Source organism: Podospora pseudopauciseta (genome assembly GCF_035222475.1).
Source record: "Podospora pseudopauciseta strain CBS 411.78 chromosome 2 map unlocalized CBS411.78m_2.2, whole genome shotgun sequence".
In the NCBI taxonomy this organism is placed as follows: domain Eukaryota; kingdom Fungi; phylum Ascomycota; class Sordariomycetes; order Sordariales; family Podosporaceae; genus Podospora; species Podospora pseudopauciseta.
Window position 1 is genome coordinate 118,502 of NW_026946664.1, and position 16,355 is coordinate 134,856.

The window sequence follows — 16,355 nt, forward strand, 5'->3', positions numbered from 1 at the left end:
CATCAAAACATGCTTTCCTCTGAACTTGCTCGGTGCCTGAACGCACACAAAACCTGGTATCAAGAAAAGCCTTGATAATGAACAGCCCGCGGTTGTCATCCCCGCCAGGGGCCAGGCTACGACACAACCCCATCCACAGCCTATCCCTCCGCTACCTTCTTATTGTGCCCATCCTCTTGGCCATAGTAACCGCCGTTGTCCTCTTCCAACACTCGGATACCAACATCTATATGCTCTACTCACAATGCCATGCCCGTTCCCGCATCCCGTGGCTCAGTCATATTCCTCTGCTCGGAACTCCATCCTGCTTTCTTGTCTCCTTCTTTGGTGAAGCCGCGGCTTCTCTCCGCAGCTCGGCCATTCTCTCCGTCATCTTTTCCTTCCTCGCCGGCCTCCTCACTGTGTCGACTGTCGAGGCAGCCAGGATATGCAATGCCCCTTCGATCTTGATCGCCTACCCAACTGGCTTGTGGCTCATCTTCGACCTCATCGGTGGCGCCTTTGTTTGGGAGCTCATCATCATCCCGGCCTTCTTCCACCGCAGCCGCGAAATCATCACGTCCCGTCGCCAGGACCTTCCTACTTCTGACGTCCCCTCAGCCGATCCGACATTTGGTGAAGCCATGCGCCACCTGACCAAGACCTCCGAGACCATCGCCATCCCCTTTGCCGTGGCCTCTGGCTTTGTTGCGCCATCCATTCTGATGCTGGCCCACACAAGCCCGGTGACGGTTCTCATCTGGTTGTTTTTCCCGCTTTGGACAACGTTTCTTAGACAGTCAGCCCGCAAGCTCACCACACTGTCTCTGGTCAAGTTGAACGAGTCTTGGCAGGAAACTCTGCACCTCGAATCCAGCACTTTGGGTATGGTACGAGTCTACCTTCTTCCCATCCTGTGCTCGGTCGCCTCCCACATATTTTTGCTGTGGACCCTGTCCCAGCCAGACGATAGGAAAGAAATGACGCGGTCGACGCTAAAGTTCATTACCATCGACGCTTTTTTTGTCGGGTTGACGGTCCTGTACTGGATCTTGGTCGAGGCCGGGTGGAGGGTGGCCGCTATGATGGTGTTCACCTCGGTAGTACTTGGCCCTGGCGCGGGTGTTTGCCTGGGATGGGTCTATCGGGAAGCGACACACAATCCTGCAGGCGCTTCTGGGAGCGGAGTGACGGTTGTGGCGGTTGGTGCCGGCCCCGGGAGGAGAGAAGAAGGGGGTGAGCCAGGTGAAGGGACACCCCTCCTTCGTTAAGAACGAAGGATTTGTATATGTTTTGTAGAACCCATTGGCAAAGATATTCCAATTCCTTTTATACGTAGAGCCAAATATGGTACATGCGTGTGCAGTTATCGATTTGCCATTTGTTGGCTCATACTGAGCACCGACAAGGACTTGTTTGTGAGGAGAGGCGCCATTGCGGTGTGTGTACGGGGCGTGGAGAACTCACCCAGGCTCCTGGGCAGCTTTGTCTAGAGGTCTGAGAATCGAACAACAACTGGGTGGTGTACAAATCAAAGCACGACAGTGTAGGTAGGTAGAGCAACGGTAATTAGATGTAGAAGACTTCGGTAAGACAATCGGGCAAGAGGGTGACCGAATCAAGCCCCTTCTCATATTAACAATGCTTCCACAGGGCCCCTCAAGGTCAAGGGCCAATATCCCCACAAGACCGTCGCAAGCATGAATGTTAAACTCTGGGAGGCGAGAAATATTGCTGCACGACTTGATGGCCTGCACCAGCATCAATTACCTTAAAGAGACTGCAGAGGCGTGGGAGAATGCAGTTGACGTGACCCCCACGATGCGGAGAATGGCGATATCAGCCCCAAGAATGGCGTAAACATGGCTCACCCAATAAAAGTAAAAACGACCCATCTGGCAAGACCACACACTGTCACATTATCTATAAAGTCTTCAGACTCACATGTTCGACCCTGTAAACTGCTGGTTGGGCCATCCAGTCGGGAATGTGGACCAGTCCATGCCGTACAGCTCCGGCCCAAAAGTGAAACCGCTCAACACCTCCTCAAACGCATTACTCCCCGTTGTCACGCCGCTCGCGTGTGAAGGTGCCACAGGCGCCGGTATTGGTGGTTCTGTGACGGCAAGGCTTGGCAAGGCTATTGATGGAGCCGATGTAGCTGGTACAGATGGTTGGAACGTGTACAAGGCTGCTGGATCTGGTGTGAGCTGTGCGTGGCCAGCAAGCCTGGTGTCGATGGCAGATTTGGTGACAGGCGCAGGGTCACTGGAGTTACGAGTCGGTGAATCGGGAGCGCCTTCAGGGAGCTTTATACCGTGGGTGATTATCCGTTCGATATCCGCTTGCTGGTGCCATGTCAGTCATCTGACGCCTCAGTCATGGTGATTAGAGTTCAAACACTTACAATACTCGCAGCGGCCGGCCCAGTAGTAGATTGCTGGGCGGCCCTTAAGCAAACAGCAGAGAGCTCTTGAACTCGTTCTAGGGTAAATGCCAAGTCACCTGTACCGGTTTGAAGCCCATGATACAGAGCCCTCGTGCATTGATAAGCGCAGCCCGGCAGATCCAAGTCAGTGACAGGGACGCTGCTGCCCAGGGTCAGGAGCTGCGCAAACATGTCAGCCATGGCCCTTGCGTGATTATAGCAGCCCTGACGGCTGCGGGCAACAAGATTAGGATCCAGCTGCTGGAGCATCGGCCGAGGGAGCGCCTCGCGCAGTCCTTCCAGAAAGAGGCGGTACAGATCGAGATGGCACTGTCGCCACCAAACGTGTGTCATGACAAAAATACCCAGCCTTGGTGAATAGGTTCGCAGACGCAAGTTCCCCTCGGACCATTTGAACGACGGCGGCAATCGTTCCTCGAAGCCTTCCAGCTCGGCCAACAGCTCGGCGCATCGCAATGGGAGAGTGGTCAGATCCTGTTGAGACCACGATGAGGCGGCCTGAGAGGTACACTGCAATATCCTTGCACGCATCCACTGGATACGCACATGAAGGGCCATAAATCCGAGAGCATCCGGCATTGGCGCGGTTCCCATGCCGGGTTCTGGTGGTGGCGGCCTCAGGGACTCAGTGGCTTCTGGAAGGTCAAACTCAAAGTTCCTTTCGTTGCAGGGCAGGTGAACGTGGATTTGGCGCTCGGCATCGGGCCACAAAGCAACATCACGCTGGCCTGCGGAGATGGACGAATCGATCATATACAGAGACCACATAAGTCGACGACGAGACTCTCGCGCCAAAAAACAGAGCTCTGGGTTTTCGTAGTTGAGTCGAAGAGCCGTGGCAAAGCGGCTGGCGAGTGCATGCAGCATAAAAGCACCCGAAAACCTCCTCGAGAAGATGCGATGCTCAACGGCAATCACCAGCGCCTGCAGACGGACAATCGATGGTTTCTCCATTCCCGCCAAGCACAGTGACACGGCCTCTTCCATACACTGGCTTCCATACTCGCCCATACCCGGACCCAGGTCAGTCAGCAAAGCGGTGATGGCAATGAGAGCAAGCACAAGAGACCTGTCGAGGGACCCGGCGTGGTAACGCTCCATCAGCGATGCTCGATGCAAGAAGGAGAACTTTGGGATATGGTGTACATGACGAAAAAAGGCGTCAAAAGCGCGCAGCACGAGGTCCTCCTCGGGTTCGGCTCGCGCAGCAGACGCCGGCGCAGGGCTTGCAGTACCGCTCGCAAAAGCGCTGCGTCCCGAGTGGCCGTCATCATAGGATGGCGAGTCTGGCGGATGGATCGTCGCAGGTGGTGCGGATGTTGCTGAGGCTGCTGATGCTGTGGCAGGGCTGGCCAGGGGAAGTGAGCGCTTTCCAGGGAGATAGACACAATGGAGGCCTTGAGCGGTGCACCGGTCGCAGCTCGGAGTCGACCCACTGCAGCGGGCCTTCTTCTCATGGCAGTTCTGGCAGGCGCGGCGAACTCGGCGGCGAGGTATCGCGATGCGAGACACGGCGGCATCGGTCTGGACCACCTCCACGCCCGTGTGTTCGTCATAGGAGCAACCAAAACCAAGTCGCTCGCAGTTGGTACAGGTTCCCTTCCGACCATCACATCGGACCTTGCGGGCACGGCATGTTATGCACGTGTGTGCGGTGCGCTTTTGCTGTGTCCGGGGTGAGGCGCTCATTGGCAGCAGCAGCTTCGGTGTCTAAGCCAAGCAGCATCAGGGCAGTCCGTGATGGTGGATGACGGCGACCGGGAGGATGACTTGTCCCGCAGTCTATCTCAAATGAATTGGCCTCGGTGGGCGGTTTGCGTTTGGCTGAGCGGGAAGATAATAATAAGCCAGGTCTCCAAATCACCCCAGGCATTTCGTGCTTGTTCTCTCCTGCGTTGTGTCTTTTTTTTTTGAACTGTCCCTGGCAGCGACACCTCTTGATCCGAAGCCGAACCGCTAACCAAATCACCCACCGGTTGTTCCCGGCCGTTGGAGGGGAGGCGGCCAGGGCGCTCTGGTGTGGGTGCCGAGCCCTGCCAGCCGCCGGTCGGCCCGTCTGTATATCCTGGATGGGTGAAGACTCCGGAGTGAGATGATCTGGCAGTTGGCTCCGGTCTTCCATTGCATCCCGTCCTGGCACGCTGGTCTTCAGTCTTAAAAAAAATGTATCTGAGCTTACCATCAACAAGCTTGCTTCATGGTCGATGGCATGGACACTCAGCACATGTTGGAAGTGAGGTAAGGTATCTTAGGTATGATCAAGTGAGGTATCCGGGATTCGGAGAGACTTGCGGGGCACTGTTCCTACACCCCACTGCGCACACCATTCGCATCCAATCTGCTGGACGCTGGGATTGAAGCCATCGTGATCGAAGGAAGCTCTGCAGATATCTGGGACAATACAGAATAAAATGAAGGCTGGCTGATGCCTAAGCCGTTGTGGGACTGCTGGGCCAGCTGCCTGCTTAGTGTCCCGTGATCTCGCGCTCTTCCCCTGGCAGGGGCCACTGTTGCCTGCTCGACACGTCGCGCCTGCCAATAAAACATGCAGCCACGAGAGAAGGTTGATCGAGTATAATTGCATTCAAAATCAAGAGCTGATTCCAGCTTCCTTCAGGCTCTTGTGAATTGTGTGGCATCTCTGTTTGTTCATTCGTTAATTACCCTTCACCATCTACATACCTTTCTCCCTCCCATCAGAATGCCGCCAAAACGCGCCAAGAAGGCTGCCACTGCCGCAGCAGAACCTCCTCTCGATGGCTGCAAGATTGCCCTGAGCGGCACCTTTGCGGGCATGACCCAATCGGCTGTCAAGGCTAAGGCAGAGGCTGTGGGTGCCACTGTCAGCACCGCTGTCACCGAAGACACGACACACCTCGTGGCCACCGAGGCCGACTTCAACAAGCCCTCAGCCAAAGTCACCAAAGCACAGACCCTAGGCATTCCCATTGTCAGCTTTGAGTGGCTGTCCCTCTCTGAACAAAAGAATAGGAAACAGTCTGAAGACGACTTCACGTTGGGCGGCACTGCTTCCACCAAGACCAGCACATCGCGGAAGAGAGCTGCGGTTGACAGCACCTCCGACACGGAAACTGTTGCACCACCGGCCAAGAAAAGCAAGGACGGTAATGCCAAGGTTGAAAATGGAGATGTCAAAGTCGAAGATGCTCCCCCAGAGCAGAAAAAGGCCAAGCAAGAGAAGGCACTTGGTGAGGGTCAGGTTTTGAAACGAAAAGACACTCGGATTCCAATCGATGATGGCTGTCCCTTTACGAGTTCGGTCGTGTACATTGATGCTGACGGCGTCATCTACGATGCCTCGTTGAACCAAACCAACGCCTCCAACAACAACAACAAGTTCTACCGCATTCAGGTCAGTTTTTCCAGTACATGTTTCCAGACGAGAGAGGAAGCCAGTTGCTGACAAGGAATGGCGATCTAGCTTTTGGTGGATCCTCAAGGAGTGTACAGGACATGGACTCGCTGGGGCCGTGTTGGTGATCACGGTCAAACCCAGGTTCCTGCCACAGGTTCGCTCGCAGAGGCCATGAAGCAGTTCGAAAAGAAATTCAAAGACAAATCGGGCATCGCTTGGGCCAACCGGGGCGACAACCCAAAGCCCGGCAAGTACGCTTTTGTGGAGAGGAACTACGAGGACGATTCCGACGATGAAGTTGCGGCAGAAGATAAGTCCAAGGATAAAACCAGGGCCGGCGACTGGACGCCGCCAAAGTGCAGTCTAGACCCTGCGGTGCAGCATCTTCTGGAACTCATCTTCAACCAGCAGTACTTTGCCAACACAATGTCGGACCTCAACTACGACGCAAACAAGCTCCCGCTCGGCAAGCTCAGCAAGGCCACCATCACGCGCGGTTTCCAGTCACTAAAAGACCTGTCAGAGCTCCTCGACGACAACACACTGGCGCAGTCCAAGTACTCTATGACGTACGGAAATGCCGTAGAACAGCTGTCCAACACGTTCTACTCGCTCATCCCGCACAATTTTGGTCGCAACCGTCCACCCGTCATTCACACTCAGCAAATGGTCAAGAAGGAAATAGAACTTCTGGAAAGCCTGAGCGACATGAAGAATGCGGCCGAGATTATGAAGCTGGACAAGGTGGGCAACTACGATGTCCACCCCCTCGACAAGCAGTACGAGGGTCTGAAGATGAAGGAGATGACCGTCCTTGATCCCGCCACTCAAGAGTTTGCAGAGCTCAAAAACTATCTGGTCAACACACGTGGGCACACCCACAATCACAGTTACCAAGTCGAAAACATCTTCCGCATCGAGCGCCAAGGCGAAAAGGATCGATTCGACGCCAGTGTGTTTGGCAAGCTCAACCAAAACAGGCGCCTGCTGTGGCACGGTTCTCGCGCAACCAACTTTGGTGGTATTCTCAGCCAAGGCCTTCGTATTGCTCCTCCAGAAGCACCTGTGAACGGCTACATGTTCGACAAGGGCATCTATCTTGCCGACATGGCCTCCAAATCTGCAAACTACTGCTGCTCGTATCAGTCTGGCAATACTGCTCTTCTTTTGCTGTGCGAGGCTGAACTAGGTGACCCCATGCAGGAGCTGCTGCACTCTTCTTACAACGCCGCCAGTGAGGCCAAGCAGAAGGGCATGATTTCCACATGGGGCAAGGGAACAAACGGTCCACTAACATGGAAAGATGCTAGCTGCGTGGAACCTTCTCTGAAGGGTGTTATGATGGTGAGTATCGGTGAACAACAGAGCGGGCCGTCAAGTCTATTAGCTAACCATTATCAATTCCACAGCCCGACACGGCCACAAAGATGCCAGGGAAAACCGGCGTGGCAGGAGCCAGCTTGCTGTATAACGAATACATTGCCTACGACGTGTCACAAGTCCGCCTCCGTTACCTCTTCCGGGTTAAGATGTAGAAGTGTGCGCGTCTTAGGGACAATGAGCGATGGTGGGAGTATGGGGTTGGTGGCTATCTTTGCTTCATTTTGGGACCGCGGCAGCGTCAATGTGTACAAGGTAGGACGGGGGCGAAAACGGTTTCGGTGAGCAGTAGAGCTAGGGATACATTTTCTGATATTGCGCCATGTGCTAATCAAATCAAACATGAACTAGTGAGTTGCAGGGGTACTGTGCTCTCACCTGTCGTGCGTGTTCCATCTGCAAGCATTGCCCTCAGTCCCAAAATTCATGAATGATGCATGTTGTGAAAACGTCAGCGTGGTGGTTCGCATACCAAGTCTAGCTACCAGGTTTACTTGATTTGTACCGTGACCAAACGTCCATAATGTAATCATTCTTTTAGTAGTTGGTTGACGCTTAGGAGGCTTCATTGTAGTAGCTTTCATAAAAAATTCGATGGTAGTTTTGCAACAAATATCATCAGGGTCCGCTGGCGTAATGGCAGCGCGTCTGACTACGATTTTCTAATCAATATATCAGGAGGTTCCAGGTTCGACCCCTGGGCGGATCGTTTTAAGTCCTCATCAGTTCTATGAAATCTCATTCAAGTTAATAATTATCTTTTTCCCCCCCGCCAGGCTAGCCCTACCACTGCTGGTGGGCCTCCTTGGTCTCCTTCCTGGTCAAACCTTACCAGGTTTGACCAACCAACACTTAAGTTATCTTTAAAAGAAAACCTGTAGAATTTGCTTGGCGGCCCCAAGCTTGCACTCCCGAAACAAATTCCGCTTGCTACATTACCTATCGAGTAAAATGCACATCGCTGACGAGAATTGGCAGGCTCCTCCCCAATTCAGCCGAGCGATGTTGCTCCGGCTCCTGTAGCACTGGCATTCGATGGATTCAGCCGGCTCAAATGATAACGACTTTCACTTGGCTCACGACCCTCTCTCGTTAAAATAACTCGCACCAAAACAGGCATAATCATCATGGCTTGCCCGTAAGTTATGTATACAGTTCATGCGCCGACTCTACAATGTCCAGTAGCTAACCACTGGAATTTCTAGCACCCACATCCTCGTTACAGGCGCCACCGGCTTCATCGGCGCGCATGTTGTGGACATGCTGCTTTCCCGTGGCTTTAGGGTAAGGTAACTACTCGGTCCAAAGCCAAAGGCGAGGCCATGTTGGCAGCTCGTCCTCGAGCCACCCAGGCATCTCGTCTTGACTGTGTCGTCATTGACGACTTTTTAGGGCCAGAGCTGGACCTTGCTTCAACGTTGAAAGGTGGCATTGATGCCATCGTTCATGTGGCCTCCCCTTTCACATACGACACTCAAAATAACGAGGCAGAGCTGATACTACCTGCCATCAACGGGGTCAAGGCTGTCTTGTCTGCGGCCGCGGAAGCACAAACGGTGAAACGGGTGGTGATCACATCAAGCTTCGCTGCAGTACTTGATGTTGAGAGGGCGCGGAAGGCGTCTCAGTACTTTACCTACACGGCGGACGACTGGAACCCCCTTACGTACGATGAAGCGGCCGATCCAAAGACAAGCGCGGTGGTGGCATATCGATGGAGCAAGAAGTTTGCCGAACTGGCGGCGTGGGAATTTGTGAATAATTTCGAGTGTCGTGGGGGTGGGTTGAGTTTTGACTTGGTCACCTTGTGTCCCCCCATGACGTTTGGGCCTGTGGTTCATCCCGTGGTTGGTGGGCCTTTGGGGCTAAATGATAGCAACAGCCAGCTGTGGAAGGTTGCGATTGCGAGCCAGCAAGGAAATGAGCTTCCTGTCGCGAGAGTACCATTCTGGGTTGATGTAAGGGATCTGGCGCAGGCGCACGTCGAAGCACTTCTTCGGCCAGAAGCAGGGGGCAAACGGTACCTGGTTTCTTCCCAGGAGAGATTAACGTATGAAATGGCAGCCGAGATCATCGAGCACGAGTTTCCCAATTTTGTGAGACCAGAGGGGGCGCCAGTGGTGGAGAGGCAGGTGGTCGACGAGAGCCATAGTATTGATGGCGAGACAGCGGCGAGGGAGCTGGGCATCTCATATCGCGCTTGTCGAGAGACAGTGGTGGACTTAATGAGGCAGGTTGGTGCAATGTAGGCAGGAGCAAACCACCCGCTGGCAATGCGACCCCTGCTCAGTACCCCACTCACGGGAATGGACATGACCTCATCGATCCCAGAGCACATGAAACCCGCAACCAAATCGTATTTTCTGGCTGCATCGCTGCGGCATCGCTGATCACCCGTGATACAGATGGACTTTTTCCATGTCCACTTAGTGTACAATAACCCACCTCTCTGTCTTCTTCACACCACCGCTATCCGAAGTGAGCAGCTGGTAATACACCGCGCTGCTGAGCTGATCGACACTGGCCATGACGCCTACAGTGCTACCGCTACGTCGGGCCCTCGAGATTCCACACTATTCATTGGACACGGTGCCGGCAGCTGGTATTTTAGCCAGGCGGAGCCACCTGGTCAGAAGCTTTGTGTTGTTGTGCAACTGATCTTGCTCGCGTCGTTTCATGCCACCCTACCTTTGTCCACCAAGTTTGCCGCAGGCCATTGTCCCCTCAACGTGTCATTCACTCTGCTTCACACCTCGACCCGGCTATCTGCCCATACCACCGGCACTGTTCACCACCATGGCCCGCAAAGCTGGATCCGTGTGCAAACAGGTGTCTAACCCCGAGTCTCCCATCCGCCCCCAGGTACTTCTTCGCCGCTCGAACCGCAATCTCGCCCAAAGCCAAAAGATGACAGACGAGGAGGATGAGTCCCGCGAGATTCAGGGAAAGATACTGGGCATCAGGAAGGGGGCCGACTCGGGGAATGCCACAGAGGCCACAGCTGAGGATGTTCAGTCTTCGGGCAAAGAAGGGCTCAGGTTTGCCATTGAAGGTCTGGCTCGGATGGAGCGCCGGCTGCAGCGGGCTACAAAGCGGCAGAAATTGAAGGTGGAAGAAACACATCTCACTGAGACGCTCGACGAGGACGAGTACAAGCCGCCGGACGAGGTCATCACTGCTGGCTGGAAGCAGCGAGATCAGAACCCTGGTGTGTCGAAGCAGCCAGACCGTCAGGACCGGGCTCAAAGAGGTATGTTTGGCGGCGAGGGCCTTGATCTGAAAGACGAAGCACCAGTGGCTACTGAAGAGGCACTCGACACGGTCAAACGAGGAGCCGCACGACCTCCTCCCGTCAACAGTCACTATCTTCCGCTGCCTTGGAGAGGCCGGCTCGGCTATGTTAGCAGTCCTATAGTGGTCACCTGAGGCAAAGAATGGCATTGGATCTAATGGTATCATTAGGCATGTCTCAACACCTACCTGCGAACCGCCAAGCCGCCAGTCTTCAGTTCCCGCACATGTCGCATGGCGTCCATCATCGACCACCGGTATCCGCTCGCCGACCCGGACCAACCCGAGCATGCAACCAAGAACAGGCCGGACAAGTCCAAGGCGGTCGATCATGAACTGGGGGTCCGCTTTGTGCAGAATCTTGGGCTTCAGAATGCAGCCGATATCGTCAAAATGATACGGTGGAACGACAAGTACGGCATCAAGTTTATGCGCCTCAGCTCCGAGATGTTTCCCTTTGCCAGTCATGCTGAACACGGGTACAAACTGGCACCCTTTGCATCAGACATTCTGGCCGAGGTAGGGAGAGTGGCTGCCGAGCTCGGCCACCGTCTCACGACACATCCCGGCCAGGTATGATCCCTTGCGCAAGAAGCACTGTGGCCTCGATGTCGTTGCTGACAAGGACTCTTGTGCTTTTAGTTTACCCAGCTCGGATCTCCCCGCAAGGAAGTCATCGAGGCTTCCGTTCGAGACCTTGCGTATCACGATGAGATGCTATCCCTCCTGCGGCTACCGGGGCAGCAAGATCGCGATGCCGTCATGATCCTTCACATGGGTGGGGTTTATGGAGACAAGGCCGCGACTCTGGATCGATTCCGTGTTAACTATGCCGAGCTCTCCCCATCGATCAAGAATCGGTTAGTTCTTGAGAATGACGACGTTTCTTGGAGTGTTCATGACCTGCTGCCTGTCTGCGAAGAACTCAACATTCCACTCGTACTCGATTACCACCACCACAACATCATCTTCGACCCTTCAAAGTGCCGAGAGGGGACGCTGGACATCTCGCAGCCAGAAATCATGGAACGGATCACAGCAACCTGGCGGCGCAAGGGAATCACGCAAAAGATGCACTACAGCGAGCCATGTCCGGGCGCCGTTACACCACGGGACAGGCGCAAGCACAGCCCACGAGTCATGACGCTGCCGCCCTGTCCGCCGGATATGGACCTCATGATCGAAGCCAAGGATAAGGAGCAGGCCGTCTTTGAACTGATGCGTACCTTCAAGCTCCCAGGGTTTGAAAAGGTCAATGACATGGTTCCTCATGAGAGGTTTGACGAGCCAAGACCTGTCCCACGAGTCGCGTCGGCAACAAAGAGTAAGAAGTCCAAAACAGGAGCCAACGTCAGGCGGAAGCGAGCGGTCGATGAAGAGGAGCCAGCCGAAGCAGACGACACGGCCGTCGCCGAATCAGATGCCATCAAGACAGAGGCGGCTCAGGTCTCTGAAGTTACGGTCACGGTGCTGGAGTTTGGGATGGGTGGTCCCGATAATCGGGTTTACTGGCCACCAGGCATGGAGGAGTGGTTGAAGCCGAGGAAGAGACAATCCAACAAAAGCACCAAATCAGGCAAACGGGATTTGGAGGAAGATGACGAAGACACAGGAGAAAATATGGAAGAAGCCGAAGGGATCTAGAAAGATGTCATGGCCTAGTAATGAAACACAACCTCATCTTCAAGAATTGATTCTTATTTACCGTAAAACCGACAAGGTCTTCTCCCAATGCTGCTTCTATATACATGCAAGATGTCCCTTTGTTTTCCCGCTGCGCCGCCCAAAATGATGCAATGGCAAGCCCCAAAAAGAAGAAGAGAAAAAGAAAAAGACAACAGAACCCCTTTCCTAAAGAGCCTTGAGTGCAGAACTCCAGATGCCCTGCTCTGTTTGGTGTCCTGAAGGTGGCTCAGTCTGATAACTCCTTCCCCTCGTTTGTCGACTGGGCAATGATTCCTGGACAAGCCCCAGCGACGGATCTTGGTGGATGAGGCGCTGGAGATGGGATTTCCCGGGGTAGAGAGATGCTGAAGGACGTGTGCAAGCCTGCTTGTTACTGAGAAACAAGGGCACAGGGTAAAAAGAGAAAAAAAAGTATAGAAAGGGTGGTGGTGAGGTGATTAAGACTGGATAAGTGGCAAAGGAAGCAGGCCAAAAAATGATGAAACGTAGCGAGCGTGGGCAACCGAGTGCGTCCAGAGATATAGCGTGTCGAACTGCAGCGCAGGACAAGGCACCCCAGAGACTCAGGCAGAGCTTGAAACCTGCGTCGAGGCCTGGGCAACCTCTCCCCTCAACTCTCTGCACCGGGGATTGGAGCAGGTGCCGCAGAACAAGGTGCTTTTGCCGTAAGCCTTGATGGTGTCGCAGGAGCAGGTGATCGACTTGGAGATCAAGGTCGTCGAGCAGGCGTAGGATATCGAAGTGCCGCACATTTTCTTCTCGTGATTCTCTTTGCTACTGTAGTGGAGGGATGACGGTTGCTAACGTCGTCTTGTCGACATCCGGAACGGGTGGTGGTGATGGCCGGCCCTTGATCCGAAATCTGTTCTGTGCTTGAAGGTACTGCAAGTGAGCTGGCCGGGATCACGTCCTTGATGCTGCTTGCTGAAGCCAATGTGCAATGAGGACCCAAACCTGCCCTCTCTCAGGTTGCCAATAGGTCGGGAAGCTGTTTTGACGGCGACGTCGCGAGGTTCGACTGGCTGCAAGACGGTGTTAGCGCACGCGCTTCTCTGCGTCTGTCGTGGTGTAAAGGGGAGAGAGAGATGCCCACTTACTACTGAAGATGGTCCAGAGGGGAGGTGGCAAAGGGGCATACAGATTCTAGACTTGCTTGGCTCTGCAAGGGGTGGTTGTTGATCACTGATCACTCTCCACAAATCGAGGAACTGATGGTTTCGAGAAGAGCTTGTTCTTGTGCGGTTGGAGGCCTGGGGCGTGACTCTATTTGAAGATATAAACTTGCTCGAACGTCCGGAAGTCCGTGTGTTCCAGAAATATAGCGCGCTCAGAACATGAGCATGTGGAAGCCAAAAAGAGAGCAGCGGGAAGAGCGCTGTCTCTAGACCGGAGCTTGCCGGACTGGAAAAATGGTGTGGTGTTGTGGCTGCGCCGACTCGCACATGGAGGAGCTGGAAGGGTAAGGGGAACGAGAGTTGCAGGTGCTGAGAGATCTGAAACTTTGGACAGGTGAGGGTCTTTTCAGCCAGGATATTAAACACTTTGAAAAGACGACGATGGGCCTGCCCAACGACACCCACTTCTTCCCGAGCGAGACGCAGTGCGTGCCCATTGCCCCCATGTCATGTCCCATCCCATCCATGCCCTGGCAGCATGATGAAATGGATGGGCGGGGTTCTGGGCCCCCAAAGAATCCGACGTCATCGGTCCACCGCTAAATTTGAGGGTCGTGAGCTTTCTTCTCGGGCTCCACCGAGTTTCCGTCCGCTGACATGCACCACCACTGGGCTACGACATCCGCCAGTGACATGTCACCCCAGACAGATGCGAACCGACAACAAGCTTTCTACGGGCTGAGGGCCGACTCGGACATCTCACCGCAAGTGTGCATGTAGCGCAGCGTTTGTCGAGATGCGTCGAGATGGGCTGCGTTTAACAAAGCTGGCGCGGTGCCTGGGCAAAAACCGTTAGTGTCACTCTTCCCCAGACGGGGCCACCTCCCCCATCCTCCCGCGCGCAGTGGCTGAAACAAGCTGAGGGGCCAAACCGGATTTCAAGTCCCTTTCATCTGTAAGTCAACAAAAATATCTTTTTATCTCACACGGCACTCCTCTTTGCAGTCATTGGGGTCCATTCTGGTCGCCGACTCCTTTTTGTGCAGCAAACTCAGCCTAGCACATACATACACATGCTGCCCAATTATGTAATACATGGGTGGGGTCTCGGAGCCTTCATTCCTCTGTCCAGTGGGTTGCCAACGCCCTCACAGGCCCGGTCCGTCTGTCATATGTCAATGTCATTGTGACATCAGGTAACCAAGATATCTACCCCAATTGCATCTGGTGTTTACTTACAACGTGCTCTCTCTTGAAGAGTGCACATGGTTGTATGCTCACCAGCATTTCATCAGGGCGCCGCGATCTCCCTGGTCTAGAACTTACGTACATTGCCGAGGATCAGTACATGCTTAAACTCTTGGTGAACAGGGGTTGCCAAAAGCTTTCTCTGGTGGAGACTGTAGATGTAACCTTATCGACGCGACTGCGGGATGCCTCAAAGAAACTTTGAAGAGTCCTGTAACTCAAGGTGTGGTAATCTGCAATAATGCAAGAGATACGAAGGACCACGTCCGATATTCCAGCGAGGCCTAGGCCTTTGTCATATACTGACATCGGCACTCGACAAACCTCGAGGCTCCCAGCACACCTCCAGTCAACATATACCTCCCACCTCCGATCGAGCTCACGAACGTCGTGGGATGGCCTCGAACTGAGCCACCCTCTTCCTATCCCCCGTCTTAGATCGGCATCACCAAGACCAGCACGCCGCCTAGGAAGACCTCATTCCATAGCCTATCTTCCAGACAACCATATCTTGAACGTTGACAGATGGAGCTACGATAGGGTGCGCATGCCATCTGCACCCTCTTCAACGGAGCCTCCAGAGTCTGAGCCCCTTCCACGGCCATGCAGTCCACCGACAACTCGCCGGTCTCCTCCCCCTTCCCCTTCATCACTTTCAAGCCGGCCAATATCAGTGCACTTTGTAAACGCCTTTGGCGGGCCAGACGATCCAATATTGCCGTTGTCATCAACGCCTTATCATGCAGCTGGAACGGGAGCGAGCACTCCCACACTCTCGGTCACCCACCCTGATGGATCAACCGAACCTTGTTCTTTGATGCTTCCCAGCCCTCTCCATCAAGTCCAGCAGGAGCAACCCGCTCTCTATTCAGCAGCCGAGACAGAGCCTTGCTCAAATCTGAAACATGATGTTCACACGGCCCCAAGCACAAATAAACCCCCATCGCCACTAGGTGAAACAGCAGAAGGGGACACGGCCAAAAGCAGGACTGGGAGACAGAGGGGAATGTCGGTGGACAGCATTATGAACACGCCTGGCTGCTGCGGTCTATGCGAGAGACGTACAGCCAAATTGATAGGCGGGAAGATTACGGCTTGGGTGATGGGAACATTGATCCCAGTTACCTTTGGAGTCATGACAGGGATCTTGTCCAAAATGTTCCACTGATCAATGTCCATCTCTGGGGTTAATCATCGTCTGGGGGGGCAGCTCGGACATCTCGTCGAGGTTGTGACCCCAGAGAGCTGTCATCGGGCATTCTTGAAATAGAGCTAAGGTGTGTCCTGCTAATCTGGGTAGTAACGTTCACAGTGATGCAAAGATCACACCGGTGAAGTTGGTTTTTGGGAACTAGAATAGATATCTTTTGTTGGTTGTTAGATAATCATATGTCCCTTATAATGTCACTATCCCGGCTCGCTCTCGTCAACGCCAAGCTACGACAGGTGTCCACACCTGCTTCATATCTTCCGTAGTATAGTGGTCAGTATGTGAGCTTGTCAATATCCACCTGGATAGAAAACAACGCTCGAGACCCGGGTTCAATTCCCGGCGGGAGAGATTGTGACCATTCATTTTCACTTTTTGGGTAGTCCTTCGCTCTTGTTGGCCCTGTTACGTGCTGTTCTCATAATCCTCACATAATCATCTAGCTATCGTGCATATATCTTTTTGTAATGAATTATTTGCTTACTCCTAGCGGCGATAAACGCCTGTGGTCTATGCAACATAGTGCTAAGGTCGGGTTAGGAATGGAAAGTACATATCTGTAAGGCTGGAGCTATGATAGTAGCTGAGGGTGAGAGATATCAGTTCTTACCTGATGGCGGA

General features: G+C 53.8%; 6 protein-coding genes and 2 non-coding genes across 8 annotated transcripts; 6 read left to right on the forward strand and 2 right to left on the reverse strand.

Moving 5' to 3' along the window:
- Positions 1–77: 77 nt before the first annotated feature.
- QC763_000920 (uncharacterized protein) lies at positions 78–1,250 on the forward strand (the record flags this gene model as incomplete). Its single annotated transcript, XM_062905194.1, has 1 exon — positions 78–1,250. The coding sequence occupies one exon, from the start codon at positions 78–80 to the stop codon at positions 1,248–1,250; it is 1,173 nt and encodes a 390-aa protein (XP_062767716.1).
- A 669-nt stretch (positions 1,251–1,919) lies between these two features.
- Positions 1,920–4,818, reverse strand: QC763_000930 (uncharacterized protein; the record flags this gene model as incomplete). Its single annotated transcript, XM_062905195.1, has 2 exons — positions 2,387–4,818; positions 1,920–2,327 (listed from the first exon to the last, which is right to left on the reverse strand). Exons 1-2 carry the CDS (start codon positions 4,115–4,117, stop codon positions 1,920–1,922), a joined length of 2,139 nt encoding a protein of 712 aa, XP_062767717.1. The 5' UTR covers positions 4,118–4,818.
- On the forward strand, positions 4,425–7,602 carry QC763_000940 (uncharacterized protein). The gene is made up of 3 exons (XM_062905196.1): positions 4,425–5,801; positions 5,871–7,148; positions 7,214–7,602. The coding sequence occupies exons 1-3, from the start codon at positions 5,130–5,132 to the stop codon at positions 7,337–7,339; spliced, it is 2,076 nt and encodes a 691-aa protein (XP_062767718.1). The 5' UTR covers positions 4,425–5,129; the 3' UTR covers positions 7,340–7,602.
- A 204-nt stretch (positions 7,603–7,806) lies between these two features.
- Positions 7,807–7,893, forward strand: QC763_0046130. Its single transcript has one exon. It is a non-coding gene; the product is annotated as a tRNA-Arg (tRNA).
- A 202-nt stretch (positions 7,894–8,095) lies between these two features.
- Positions 8,096–9,433, forward strand: QC763_000950 (uncharacterized protein; the record flags this gene model as incomplete). The annotated part of the gene is given in 3 exon segments (XM_062905197.1): positions 8,096–8,322; positions 8,390–8,468; positions 8,474–9,433. Coding segments are annotated over 3 exon segments (1,050 nt in total). The 5' UTR covers positions 8,096–8,311.
- Positions 9,434–9,950: 517 nt separating this feature from the next.
- MUS18 (UV-damage endonuclease) lies at positions 9,951–12,119 on the forward strand (the record flags this gene model as incomplete). Its single annotated transcript, XM_062905198.1, has 3 exons — positions 9,951–10,583; positions 10,647–11,048; positions 11,118–12,119. The coding sequence occupies exons 1-3, from the start codon at positions 9,981–9,983 to the stop codon at positions 12,117–12,119; spliced, it is 2,007 nt and encodes a 668-aa protein (XP_062767720.1). The 5' UTR covers positions 9,951–9,980.
- A 605-nt stretch (positions 12,120–12,724) lies between these two features.
- On the reverse strand, positions 12,725–14,264 carry QC763_000970 (uncharacterized protein; the record flags this gene model as incomplete). Its single annotated transcript, XM_062905200.1, has 5 exons — positions 14,209–14,264; positions 13,259–14,114; positions 13,116–13,183; positions 12,967–13,023; positions 12,725–12,938 (listed from the first exon to the last, which is right to left on the reverse strand). Exons 2-5 carry the CDS (start codon positions 13,295–13,297, stop codon positions 12,725–12,727), a joined length of 378 nt encoding a protein of 125 aa, XP_062767721.1. The 5' UTR covers positions 13,298–14,114; positions 14,209–14,264.
- A 1,726-nt stretch (positions 14,265–15,990) lies between these two features.
- QC763_0046170 lies at positions 15,991–16,085 on the forward strand. The gene has a single exon. It is a non-coding gene; the product is annotated as a tRNA-Asp (tRNA).
- Positions 16,086–16,355: the final 270 nt, after the last annotated feature.

Excerpts from the sequence above, each read along its gene's own strand:
- QC763_000940 (XM_062905196.1), top strand. The coding sequence starts at position 5,130 with ATGCCGCCAAAACGCGCCAAGAAGGCTGCCACTGCCGCAGCAGAACCT. Across the intron at positions 5,802-5,870 it reads ACAAGTTCTACCGCATTCAG|CTTTTGGTGGATCCTCAAGG; the intron begins GTCAGTTTTTCC and ends ATGGCGATCTAG. Across the intron at positions 7,149-7,213 it reads CTCTGAAGGGTGTTATGATG|CCCGACACGGCCACAAAGAT; the intron begins GTGAGTATCGGT and ends TCAATTCCACAG.